This window comes from Tupaia chinensis, unplaced genomic scaffold (genome assembly GCF_000334495.1).
Source record: "Tupaia chinensis unplaced genomic scaffold, TupChi_1.0 Scaffold000601_1, whole genome shotgun sequence".
Lineage (NCBI taxonomy): Eukaryota > Metazoa > Chordata > Mammalia > Scandentia > Tupaiidae > Tupaia > Tupaia belangeri.
In genome coordinates this window covers 29,470-42,033 of record NW_006160119.1, presented here as the reverse complement: position 1 = coordinate 42,033, position 12,564 = coordinate 29,470, and the positions used below count along the sequence as shown (strand labels likewise).

At 40.7% G+C, this 12,564-nt stretch overlaps 1 protein-coding gene across 1 annotated transcript in view; it reads left to right on the top strand.

Annotated features, from left to right (window-relative positions):
- DNAJC13 (DnaJ heat shock protein family (Hsp40) member C13) overlaps positions 1-6,792 on the top strand; it is a 113,795-nt gene extending 107,003 nt beyond the window's left edge. The window contains 3 exon segments of the mRNA XM_014591586.2: positions 1,810-1,926; positions 3,659-3,836; positions 6,482-6,792. Of these exon segments, the coding sequence (XP_014447072.1) occupies positions 1,810-1,926; positions 3,659-3,836; positions 6,482-6,732 (546 nt within the window). The 3' untranslated portion in view covers positions 6,733-6,792.
- Positions 6,793-12,564: the final 5,772 nt, after the last annotated feature.

Genomic DNA, 12,564 nt, shown 5'->3' with positions numbered 1-12,564 from the left:
TGCCCCCCCGGCGGCGGGCCCCCCCCCCCAGTGGGGGGGCGCCGGCCAGGCCGTTCCCGGCGCGGCTAAAGGAGAAGGCTTTTTGACACTCGCCTAGGGAGAACTAGTTCACATTTCCATATATCATATCTATTTTTAATCAGAATATGCATTACAACATTTTGTGTAGCTCTTTTTAAAATTTTTTAAAAATTTTATTTATTATTTATTCATTTGTTCATTTCAATTTGACCAGAGAGGGACAGAGAGAGAGAAAGAGAGAGAGAGAAAGCAAGCCTCCAGGTCCAGGACTTGGACCACAGTTGGCCATGTGGGAATCCAGCGCCTTTAACCACCATGCCACCTGCCGGCCCCAAAATCATGCACTCGCTGAGAGAGAGTGAGATGGACTCGATGCCGCAGTCCTCCAGCCTCCATAGGTTTTTGCCATAGGGCGGGCACCACCACGCCCTATATAGCTCTTTACAATTTATTAAATAACATTACTTTTAGTTTAAATTTCTTACGATTTCAACCTAAACTTCTCCCATTCTTTTCTTTTCTTTTTTTTTTTTTTTTTTGGAGAGGTTTTTGCTATAGGGCGCGTGCACTCGCCAGACAGACAGAGAGAGACATAGAGACAGAAAGCGAGAAATCACCCCCCAGGGGGGATGGTCACGCCGCAGTCCCTTCTCTTCCATTCTCCTCTTTGGATCTTGGGCATGCACTCACACGCGCCCAGCATGAGTTTTAAGCCACCGGGTCTGGGACGCGAACCGCGGTTGACTACGTGGGAGTCCAGCGACATAGCCATTACGCTAACTGCTAGTTCCCCATTCTTTTCTTTTTTTTCTTTTCCATAACTGGAACCTGTTCTTAATATAATTTTACCCTATCCCTTTTTATTCATAGACCCTGTTGTCCAGCACTTTCGTCTATGTATTACTTTTATTTTATTTTTAGTTTTGTCATAGGGCATGTACGCTCACCAGAGGGAAAGTGAGAAGTCACCCCCTGGAGAGATGGCCACACCATAGTCACTGGTCCTGTGTTCTCCCCATGGAACTTTGGGCACAGATGTACACATGCCCCATGTGTTCTTCAAGCCACAGGGCCTGGTACTTAGACTGCACAGTTGGCCATGTGGGAGGGATCCAGCTGCCTTCATGCCATCTGCTGGCCCCAGATAATCACTAAAACCCAGTTCAGTTGTGCTCATTTCTCAGCACTGTCATGCTACCTCTCACTAGGACAGAGGTCAAGTGAGTAGAGAAGATCAAAATGCCATCCTTGCTTTATAAACTGTAGCTCTAAGACATTTGTTAGCTCACTTCTGTGATCTTCTTGATATTATAAAATGAGGCCCAGATGCAGTGGTACAGGGTCTGCAGTGCTAGAAGCCACGTGCAGGGTCTGGGTTTGGTTCCTGGTCCAGCTGGTGTACGTGCACACCCTTCGCCTCATCTGGCTGAAGGGCTGTGAGGAGACAGGGAACTACAGTGAAGGGCCCTCTCGAAGGCACTTGTCTTTCTCTCTTCCTCAAGAAATACTTTATTTAATAACAAAAAAGGACTTGTTGGTGAACTTGGAAGTAAAAACTAGAAAGTATAAAAGTACGTTCCAGAGCCATATTAGCGGTCATAAACATGAACACTGATTAGAGTGCTATGACTGATATGATACTACAGTTCTCCTCTCTGGAAAATGAATGGATCTCTTGAGTTATTTATTTGTTAATAAGCTAGACACGGATGGATGTTTGCATGTTTATACACTATACATGAATGATTCTGAATTCTGTCTAACAGTGTGTTTTCTTTTTTAAAAAAGGGTGACTGTGACAAAACTTATGGATCAGAATTTGTCTACAGTGATCATGCCAAAGAACTTATTGTGGGGGAGATTTTTGTTAGGGTGTATAATGAAGTCCCTACCTTCCAACTAGAGGTAAACTCGCTGCCTTTAATTTTGTCTCATACCTTTGATTATTTGTTTGCAGAAAGCTGCAAGTTTGTTTATACTGTATATATTGAAACACTTGTTCTTAACCAAATGGTTTATAATAAATAACCTGGGTAAGTATATGATGGGGTGACTGGTTGATTCTTTATGTTGATTGTTAAGGAACTGAATTTAGTAAAGTTCATGAATAAGAAGATACTTTTTACACAGATGGTCTTTATATTTTATGTATTGTTCGTATTGTTCTGCCACTGTGCTGTGTATACATGCCTCCAGCTCACTACGCCCTTCATATCTTACAAAGCCAGTCACACACACACTCCATCATGTGAGATATCAGACCAGTCATTTCTCTAGTTAATCATTAGGAGAAAATATGAAAGTATAGGTTGGGGGCCAAGAGATTTTTTTAGAAGACGACTAACTAAGGTCACACATCAGATCATTTCTAGTGGTCGTCCCTAACTACTTCCAGAAGCAAATGAGGAATTTCTTTGCTTCTTGGTGTTTGGGAGTCTAGTGGACATTTTTTGTCATAGAGGTTTATTTTGTTTTGTTTCTTTTTGTTTTGTTTGGGAGTGGATGGCAGGAATGATTTGGTGGTTGAATGGTTTGTTAGAAGAGAAGAAGTAAGGCTTTGTTTTAGAGTTTGTTCCCTTTTTTTTGGAGAGATTTTTTGCTAAAGGGCACATGTGCTTGCCAGAAATAGAGAAACAGAGACAGAAAGCGATAAATCACCCCCTGGGGGGATGACCACACCGCAATCCCTTCTCCTCCATTCTCCTTTCAGGATGTTGGGCATGCACACACACGCGCCCGACGTGAGTTTAAGCCACTGGATCCAGGACTCAAACCGTGGTCGACTATGTGGGAGTTCAGTGACATAGCTGTTAGGCTAACTGCTGGTCCCTAGAGTTTGTTCTTAAAAAAGGAGAATTTACTAAACCAGTGTATACTATTTTTCACAGAATAAAGTATATTGGATTATTGGAAAAGTCTTAATGTATTTTTCTATGAAAAAATGCATCATGAATTTTCTGACAACCCAATATACATAGCTATTAGGCATCATCAGTTAAGTAATTTGCAAAATCCCTCTGAAAACTGATTTGTGAAATCCATTTAAATTTATATCTTAAATATATATATTTTTGGGACCAGCAGATGGTATAATGGCTATGTCACTAGACTCCCACGTAGTTGACCACAGTTCAAATCCCAGACTCAGAGGCTTCAACTCAAGCTGGGTATGTGTGTGTGTGCGTGCCTAAAGTCACAAGAGCAGAATGGAGGAGAAAGGATTGTGTGGCATGGCCATTCTCCTGTGGGGTAATTTCTTGTTTTCCTTCTTTCTGTCTCTTTGATGAGTGCATGTGTCCTATAGCAAAAAATCTCTCTTTAAAAAATAAATGCCTAAATATAATTTTAATGATAAAAGTAAAACCCAATTGTAGAAATTATATATCATATTATCAGCTACTATACATAGACACTGATGAAAATATAATAGATCTCTGAAAGTTGAGAAACACTTTTTAATGCAACTAGATTTTGCTTTCTGCCCATTCCCCCACCACTTAATTCATAGATGTATTCTTGTGTGTGTAGAGTTTAATCTTGCTTACTTGCTTTCATAGTGTGAAGTTGTTCTTTTGCATGGAATCTTTGTTATTTCTGAGGGCACACACATTTTCATGTGTTCATCTGCTTGATTCAGGTTCCGAAAGCATTTGCTGCAAGTCTCCTGGATTATATAGGCTCCCAGGCCCAGTACCTTCACACCTTCATGGCCATCACACATGCTGCCAAAGTGGAGTCAGAGCAACACGGGGACCGCCTGCCAAGGGTGGAGATGGCTCTGGAGGCTCTGAGAAATGTTATAAAGTATAACCCAGGTCTGTGGTTGTACCTTGAACAGTAAGACCTTTATAGCAGAGAAAGCCTAAAGATTCCAATTCTTGATTTTATTAAAGAAACTAAGGGGAAATTATACTTGTATAATGTTATATTGGATATAATATCGAGGGGAATTAACACCATAATATTTTTACCCATAAACAGTTGGGGAGAGGTCAAAGCTCCATGTTTGAAAGAATTCACATCTTTGAGAGAAAATGAGTTTAAATGAGCTGAAAAGGTAGAATAATTTGATAAAATAAAGTTCACATTGGTGACCAGTTCACATACCAAGTGTAGGTACTTGAATTAGATTTCCTTATTGGGTAGTCGGGTTTCTGCCTCTTCTCTGGTCTCCATGTGACACAGTACTGTGTGCTTTTGGGCACTGATATTTTGGAAAAATTTGCTCGTAGTTTTTTGTGTGAAAATTGAAATAAAAAAAGAGGTGAGAAGTTCCTATTCTTAAACATCTTTTAAGAGGACATTTTTGAAAATATCACTACAACTTGACCCCAGGAAGATTGGATGAATGAAAAATTTTTAAGAATTATTTTACTGGGACCAGCAGGTAGCATCATGGCTGTGTCGCTGGACTCCCACGTGGTCAACCGCGGTTCACCCATGGCTTAAACTCACGCCGGGCGCGTGTGCGTGAGTGCCCAGGATCCTGAGAGGAGAATGGAAGAGAAGGAATTGCGGTGTGGCCATTCCCCCGGCGGGTGATTCTCGCTTTCTGTCTCCCTGTCTCTCTCTGTCTGCCCCCCTGCTCTATAGCAAAAAAAAAAAAAAAAAAAAACCTCTCCACAAAAAAAAGAAATTGTTTAATTTATTTTAATTTATTTGTTTTAATTTGACCATGGATAGACAGAATAGTGGGCAGTGAGAAAGCAAGCTGCCAGGTCCAGGACTTGAACCGTGGTCGACCATGTGGGAGTCTAGCGCCCTTAACCACCATGCCACCTGCTGGAACCACAGATTAATGAAATTCTAAAAGCCTCTTCTAACTTTGATAACTTGATTTGATAATAGATATAGAATGTAAGACCTAAAACTATGCAAATTCAATTTTAATAACTTCAAGATCCAAGATCTTTTCAATAATACTGAACATTATCTTTTGGTTAACTTTTTGTTCTTTTCACCGTATGCTAAGGTAACATTAAAATTCTGACTTTTTGATTTTTGCCCCCAAAAATATTTAAATAACCAACAGTAATTAAATGCTAGGAAAATTGCTTATTTACAAGATGTACAGTTGGAGGTTATTAAAGACAGTGTTATAAAATCCCAAGAAATCCTTTCTTGAGATTTTTTGCTATAGGGCATGTGCACTCACCAGAGAGAGAAAGTGAGAAATCATCCCCTGGGGGCATGGCCATACCACAGTCTTGACTTCTCTATTTTCCTCTCAGTTATTTTGGCACATGCAAACACACCTGGCATAAATATCAAACTGCAGGATCCAGGACTTGAACTGTGGTCCGTCATGTGGGAGTAAAGCACCTTAACCGCTATGCCACCTGCTGACCCAAAAACTTGGTTTGTATCATTTGGAGTTGGCATAGTAGAACATCACTAGTAGTAATAAGCAAATTGCAGCAAAACATGCTATCGATGAGACTTGTAAAAATTGAGGAAGGACCTGAATAAAGATTTTATTTTGATAGTGACTGGAAATTTTGTGTATTAATATTGAAATTACATGCTCTCCTAAAATTTAGAAGCATGATTTGTGTATTATTGATGTATTTATGACAGTTCTTACTTATAGGTGCTTTGTAAGTGAATTTAAAATCCGGGTTTTTTTTTTTTTTTAATTTCATTTTATTTATTTATTTATTTATTTAAATTTGATCAGAGGGGAAGAGAGAGAGAGAAAGTGAGAAAGCAAGCTGCCAGGCCCGAGACTTGAACTGTGGTCAGCCATGTGGGAGTCCAGCCCCCTTATCTACCACACCACCTGCCAGCCCCAAAGTCAGTCTGTTCATAGACTATTTCATTCTTTAAGTTTAGGCCATTTCAGTGACACCTGATAAGACCTCTGAAGGTCACAGATTGTACAGTACTGCCTTACTGCTGTGCAGGAGAGGAGATGTACGCTGGCCGAGATAGAGTGGTAGTGACTGTGTAGAATTGGAATTTGAGGTGGGCAGAAATGGAAATACCACTTAGATGTTACGGGCCCTTTGTGTGGGCACATCAGTGTGTGTAATACAGTCTTCAAGTGGCAGAACTCTAACCCCCTGTTACGTAAAAGCCAAATGATGTTGAACTGTTCCAATATATAATTAGGTTGGAAGGGTAGCTCCAAGTTCTAGAGGTAAAAAGTAAAATTACTACCTTTCAATTTTCAATCTGTTTTCAGGTTATTTATTTGATAGAATTGTTGTTCACAGCCTGTATTAGGATAGGAAGGGAATGAAAACAAAATTGATCTAAGAGACTAATTTCTTTATTTTTGCCCTTTAAAGTTTACTTCTGTCTAGAGATGCTCTACTCATTTAATGTCACAAATGTTTGGGAAGGGTTATCAGAGACTTAAAATTTACAGTATACAATGCTGTATACTAGTTGTCTGAAGGTCTATAATTTAGAACATCTCTTGGAAATAAAAAGTAACCATGTTATTTTGACACCCTAGGCTCTGAAAGTGAATGCATTGGGCATTTCAAGCTGATATTCTCTCTCCTTCGAGTTCATGGAGCTGTTCAAGTGCAACAGTTGGCTTTAGAGGTAAAAGTGCTCCACAACAAAGCATGCTGCCGGCCCTCTCACTTCCCGCACAGGGTCGGAGCTTCCACCTGCCGTCATTGGGAGTGTGCACGTGGTTTATGTTGCCTGTTAGAACAAAGGAATGTTTTACAGTTTGAATCAACAAATTTAGAAGACTGAGTGTTGCATGATGTCTTTCAAAATAGTTCCTTTATGGGACCAGCAGATGGTGTAATGGCTATGTCGCTGGACTTTGATGTAGTCGACCAGGGTTCAAATCCCAGACCCTGTGGCTTAAACTCACACCTGGTGCAGGTGCATGCTTGCCCAAGATTCCGAGAGGAGAATGGAGGAAAAGGGATTGTGACATGGCCATTCCCCTAGGCGGTGATTTCTCACTTTCTGTCTCTCGATCTCTGTCTTTTTGGTGAGTGCACGTGACCTATAGCAAAAAAAAACTCTAAAAAAAAAATAGTCCCTTTATTGTCATCACCATGCATCTGAAGCCTGGGATATGCAACACACCGTGGGGTGCTGGTAAGGACAGAGCCTTACTGGGGAAGCCCAGGTGCTATAATCAGCAGAGGAGGAGGCAGGGTTTCCCCATCTCTGTCCTACAGAGGGATATGTTCAGGCCAGGACACTCTGCTGCTACATACTGTCAGTTTGCATTCCAGAGAACTGACCCTTCCCTTCCCTCCTCAGTTGCTCTCCTTTTGTATAGATCTAATGTACAAGCAGCCTTTCCGGTAAGAGTTATGTAAAGACAAACACCTAGGTGTGTTGCTGTTCATTTAGTTGGGTTAAGCCAGCTGGCCAGAATGTATGGATCTTAAGGAGAATAAAGTCACTGGTCCCATAGAATGCCATCTGGGTAGGCTTTTCCTCTGAGAGAAGCTGGAAGTGCTTGGTCACAGGCAGTTCTTTGTCCAGGCAACCCAGAATTAGTTCCTAGGATCATTTTTCAGATGACTTTGTTCTTTGTAAGAAGCACATTTTATTTCAAAGAATACTACAACCCTGTGGTATGAGCAGTTTATGAATAATTTTATATCATCTTAGATTACATTTTGACTTTTAAAACATATTTTTAATAGAATAATGGAAGTTAAATGGGTCAGAAAGTTTAACAGGCCTCTTCTTTTAACTAAGAAACATACTCTTACTTATTTCAAGTGTCTTGTTACTTTAAAAAAAAAAAACTTTCTTAAATGGGGGTCAGCAGGTGGCGTGGTGGTTAAGGGCACTGGACCCCCACATAGCCAACCACAGTTTGAGTCCCAGACCTGGCAGTTTTTTTTTTCTCTCTCTCTTTCTCTCTCTCACTCACTCACTGTCACTCTCATTCTCTCTCTCTCTCTCACTGTCAAAATGAAATACATGAATAAATAAAGTTAAATAAATTAATTTTAAAAAAACTTTGTTAAATATAAGGCACATTACTCTGAGATGCTGACCCACATGGCTCAAGTTGTGACACTGGTGTATACTGTAAAAGATAGACTTCAGAAGTCATCTTTATTGGGACCAGGTGGCATTGTGATTGAGGCGCTGGATACTCCCACATCGCTGACCACAGTTCAAGTCCTGAACCTGGTGGCTTGCTTTCTCGATTTCCCTCTCTTTCTCTCTCTCTCTGTCTGTCACACTCTCTGGTCAGGTTGAAATATATAAATGAATAAATGAAATTAAATGAATAATTCTTTTAAAAAAGAATTTAAAAAATGAGTCATCTTTGAAAGGAAAACATGCTTAACTTTTTTATATTGATAACATGAAGATAGATGCAATCTGTTGTCCTGGTTACTGAAGACACTGCTTAGGAAGACGTTTACTTTCTCCCTCTAGAAACAAGCTGAAGTCTCAGTAGTGAAGATATTACCTTCCTGTCTTATCACCGTAACCCAGATCTGTGGTTGGAAAACAGTGTAGTGTGCACCATAGTTCTAGTGCATGTACTGGCATACAGTAGGCTTCCGGGAAACCTCAGTGAATTATTTCTCAAGCGATCAAAATACTAAAGCCAATCTTTTAAATCCCGAGAGGAGAATGGAAAAGAAGGGATTGCGGCGTGGCCATCCCCCCTGGGGGGTGATTTCTCGCTTTCTGTCTCTGTGTCTCTCTCTGTCTGGCGAGTGCACGCGCCCTATAGCGAAAAAAATCTCTCCAAGAAGAAAAAAAAAGAAAAGAAAAAAAAAATACATCATGACTTTCCTGGCGACCTAATAGCTTGGTCTCCCTAATTTATCTGTTACATAAATTAATAAAATGATATTTCTTTCATGAAAAATTGGAAATTTCCAGTGAGGAAAATCTAAAGCAAAGGAAAATAAGCCTGGGAGTTTTAATTTATTGTGTATAATCTATATATGAGTAAATGAGAACTAAATCCTATTGTATGGTTTATGAAAAATAATAATTGGTCCTAGATGATAGAAAATATGCTATACCACTGATGAGCTGTGAAACCTTGGGCTGGTTAAACTAGGCCTCAGCTGTTCATTCATAACATGGCCATGAGGATACCTGCTTCCCTGGTTATCAGGAAGTAGAAATGAAGAGTAAATATGGTACCTGTGTAGAACCTCACGTCAAGTGCCACAGAGTTGATGCTCAGTTAAGTATAAGTTAGCACAACAATGCATTCCTTGAAATGTCTTTTTGTAGGTCGACAGCTTGTTCTGGAAACTCTTTATGCTCTGACATCAAGTACAAAGATAATCAAAGAAGCAATGGCAAAGGGTAATGTGCACCTCGCTTTCTCATCTGATCATGTTCAGTGTGATGACGCTTTGAGTGGTTTTGTACAGTCTGGTAATGTAGAAGTCTTTGGAAGGCTTATACTTTTAAAAACAATCAAACTATGTTTAGTTAAAGCAAAGATGAAAATGATTTTTAATGATCAGATTTATGTATAATCACTAGTTATTTTTCTTTCATAGGAGCTTTGATTAATTTATTGGATATGTTCTGCAGTTCAACACATCTGCAAGTGTGAGTCCAAACAGCAGAGCTTTTTGCTAAAATGACAGCGGATAAACTAATAGGTCCAAAGGTGAGCACAAAATGAGTTTTTGGGAGGAAATTAATGATTAAATCCTGGTTACTTTGATTCTGATTTCATGGAGTTCAAGTGTGAGGTATTGAGGATAAGAAGAGGAATTGATGTGCAGGCCGAACAACTGACATCCCTGAAATCGTGCCTCTGTGTTAGAATTTGAGAAAGCCTTAGTAAAGGAAGCCTATACCAGAATTGCAAAGTCTAAGAGGGCTTTGGGCTGTTGAGTTAAATTGTTGATCTTCCTTGAGTAGAGAAAAAGAGCATATGTAGGTTCTGAGAGAGTAGAGGTTAGACGCACCCTAGAAGGCTGTCCTGTGGAAGTACGTGATGACAGAGATGGGGATCTGTGTCTTCTGCAGCGCCCGTCTGAGTGAGGACAGGCCATCTGGGAGAGTGAGGCTGCGTAAGTGCACGCAGGTGCTGGCACCTCTGCCTCCTTTCTCTGAAGGAAGATCTTTTATTCTAAGTCTGGAGATGACCTCATGATCTCTGAAGCCATAGTCCAGATGAAGAAACAAATCTGTTAAAACAGAAGCTTCTGAATAGAATTCCATTCAGACATCGATGTAATCAAAGCCCTCATATTTTGTTAATAAGTCAGCTTTACAAAAAGTAATGCTCACAGGGAACCAGCAAATGGTGTAGTGATTAAGGCACTGGACACTCCCACATGACCGACCATGGTTCGAGCCCTAGACCTGGCAGCTTGCTTTCTCACCGCCCCCCATCTCCCTGTATTTCTCTCTGGTCAAATTAAAATAAATGAATAAACAAAATTAAACAAAAATCTTTTTTAAAAAAGTAGTACTCACTGATGGCATTTTCTGTGCCAGTCTACCAAGCACAGCTCAGAAAGTAGTGGGAGCCATGAAATGAAGGCTTGTGAGTCCACTTCCAGAATGTGATCCCCTGCCCTGGACATTTTTCACCAGCTTCCTAGTGATTCTTTGGGAGCTTGCTGGACTGATACTTGGGAATGATTGCTCAGTGGAGGCCATAAACGTACCTTGGCTTGGATGACAGGTAGTGTGGTGATTGGGGTGCTGGGCTCCCACGTAGCCTACTGTGGTTCGAGTCCTGGACCTGGTGGTTTGCTTTCTCTCTTTATCTCTCTGTGATAATATTGAGGAATAAAATATAATAACAAATGAAATTAAATAATTAAGGTTTGCTTTAGGGCATGTGCACTCACCAGAAAGAGACAGACAGACAGAGACAGAGGAAAACTGAAAAATCAAGTCCCCACCAGGGGGGAAGAGCCATGCCACAGTCCCTTCTCCTCCATTCTCCCGGGGTCTTGGGTACACATGCACACATTCCTGGCATGACTTTCAAGCCACCAGGTCCAGAACTCAAATTGTAGTGAGCCACATGGGAGTCCAGTGACACAGCTATGCCATCTGCTTGGTCCCCAATAAGCACTTTTTGCACCAATAGAACACACTGGATTTAGTTTTTTTGTTTTTTCTTCTTGCTTGATCTTTCAGTTTAGTTATTGTGTATCTGTCATAGGACTAAAAACAGGGTTTTTTTTTTTTTTGGTTTTTTTTTTTTTTTTTTGCTATAAGGCATGTGCGCTCATCAGACAGAGACAGAGAGACAGAAAGCGAGAAATCACTCCCCAGGGGGGATGGTCATGCCACAATCCCTTCTCCTGCATTCTCTTCTCAGGATCTTCGGCACTCACGCACACACGCCCGATGTGAGTTTTAAGCCACCGGGTCCGGGACGCAAACCACGGTCGACTATGTGGGAGTCCAGCGACATAGCCATTACGCTAACTGGAAATTACTCTACAGTAGATTGGACTTTAGAGACCTGCCTCTTTCTACTTATCTTGCCCACTTAATTTTCTCCAGACTTTGTTTTCCCAACCACAAAAGCCAGGGATGAAAGACGCTTGGTCATCTCCTCCCTTCCTGGGCCTCTCCCACTCTGACCTAGAATGAACAGAGTGAATCACTTTGTACCCCTTTTTCTTTGTTAGAACATTACTTGTGATATGTATACCCTTAAGTCCTCCAGGTTAGAGTCTGATTTTTAATGCCTCCTCTTCCATTCTCCTCCCAGGATCTTGGGCATACATGCACACATACCCAGCTTGATTTTCAAGCCACCGGGTCTGAGACTCGAGCTGCAGTCAGCCATGTGGGGTCCAGTGACGCAACCATTATGCCCTGTGCTAGTTCCTAACCCTGACTTTTCTTTCCTTTTTTTTTTTTTAAAGATTTATTTGTTTATTTATTTTAGAAGATTTTTTTTGCCTTTAGGGCACATACACTCACTGGAGAGACAGAGACAGTGAGAGGGAAAGGGAGAAATCACCTCGGGGGGAGGGGGGGATGGCCACGCTGCAGTATTTTTTCCATTCTCCTCTTAGGATAATTAGAGGATTCTAATTTCTCCTTATCTATTCCAGCACTTAAAATATGTTTCTTTATAACAGTCCTAGTAGGCATGATGTGATATTTCATGGCTTTGATTTGCATTTCTTTGGTGGCTAAGGATGTTGAATATCATTTCATGTCCTTATTAGCTATTCGTGTAGCATTTTTGGAGAAATGTCTGTTCACATCTTTGCTAAATTTTTGATTGGCTTATTTACCCTTTTCTAAAAAAAAAAAAAAATTAATTAATTAAAAAATTAAAGACACCAGAGAGAGACAGAAAGAGAGAGAGAACAAGAATGTGAGAAAGCAAGCCACCAGGTTTGGGACTTGAACCACGTCAATCATGTGGGAGTCTAGCTTCCTTAACCACCATGCCACCTGCTAGTTCCTACATGTATTATTTTTTAACTTGTCAGAGGGCACGTACACACGCCATAGAGACACTAGTGGGGGGAGCAAGAAAGCACTCCCCATGGGGTATGGTCACGCAGTAACTCCATTATTCCCTCCCTTTGAAAGCTTTGCACATGAACCTAGTGTTTTTTCAAGCTGCCAGGTCTG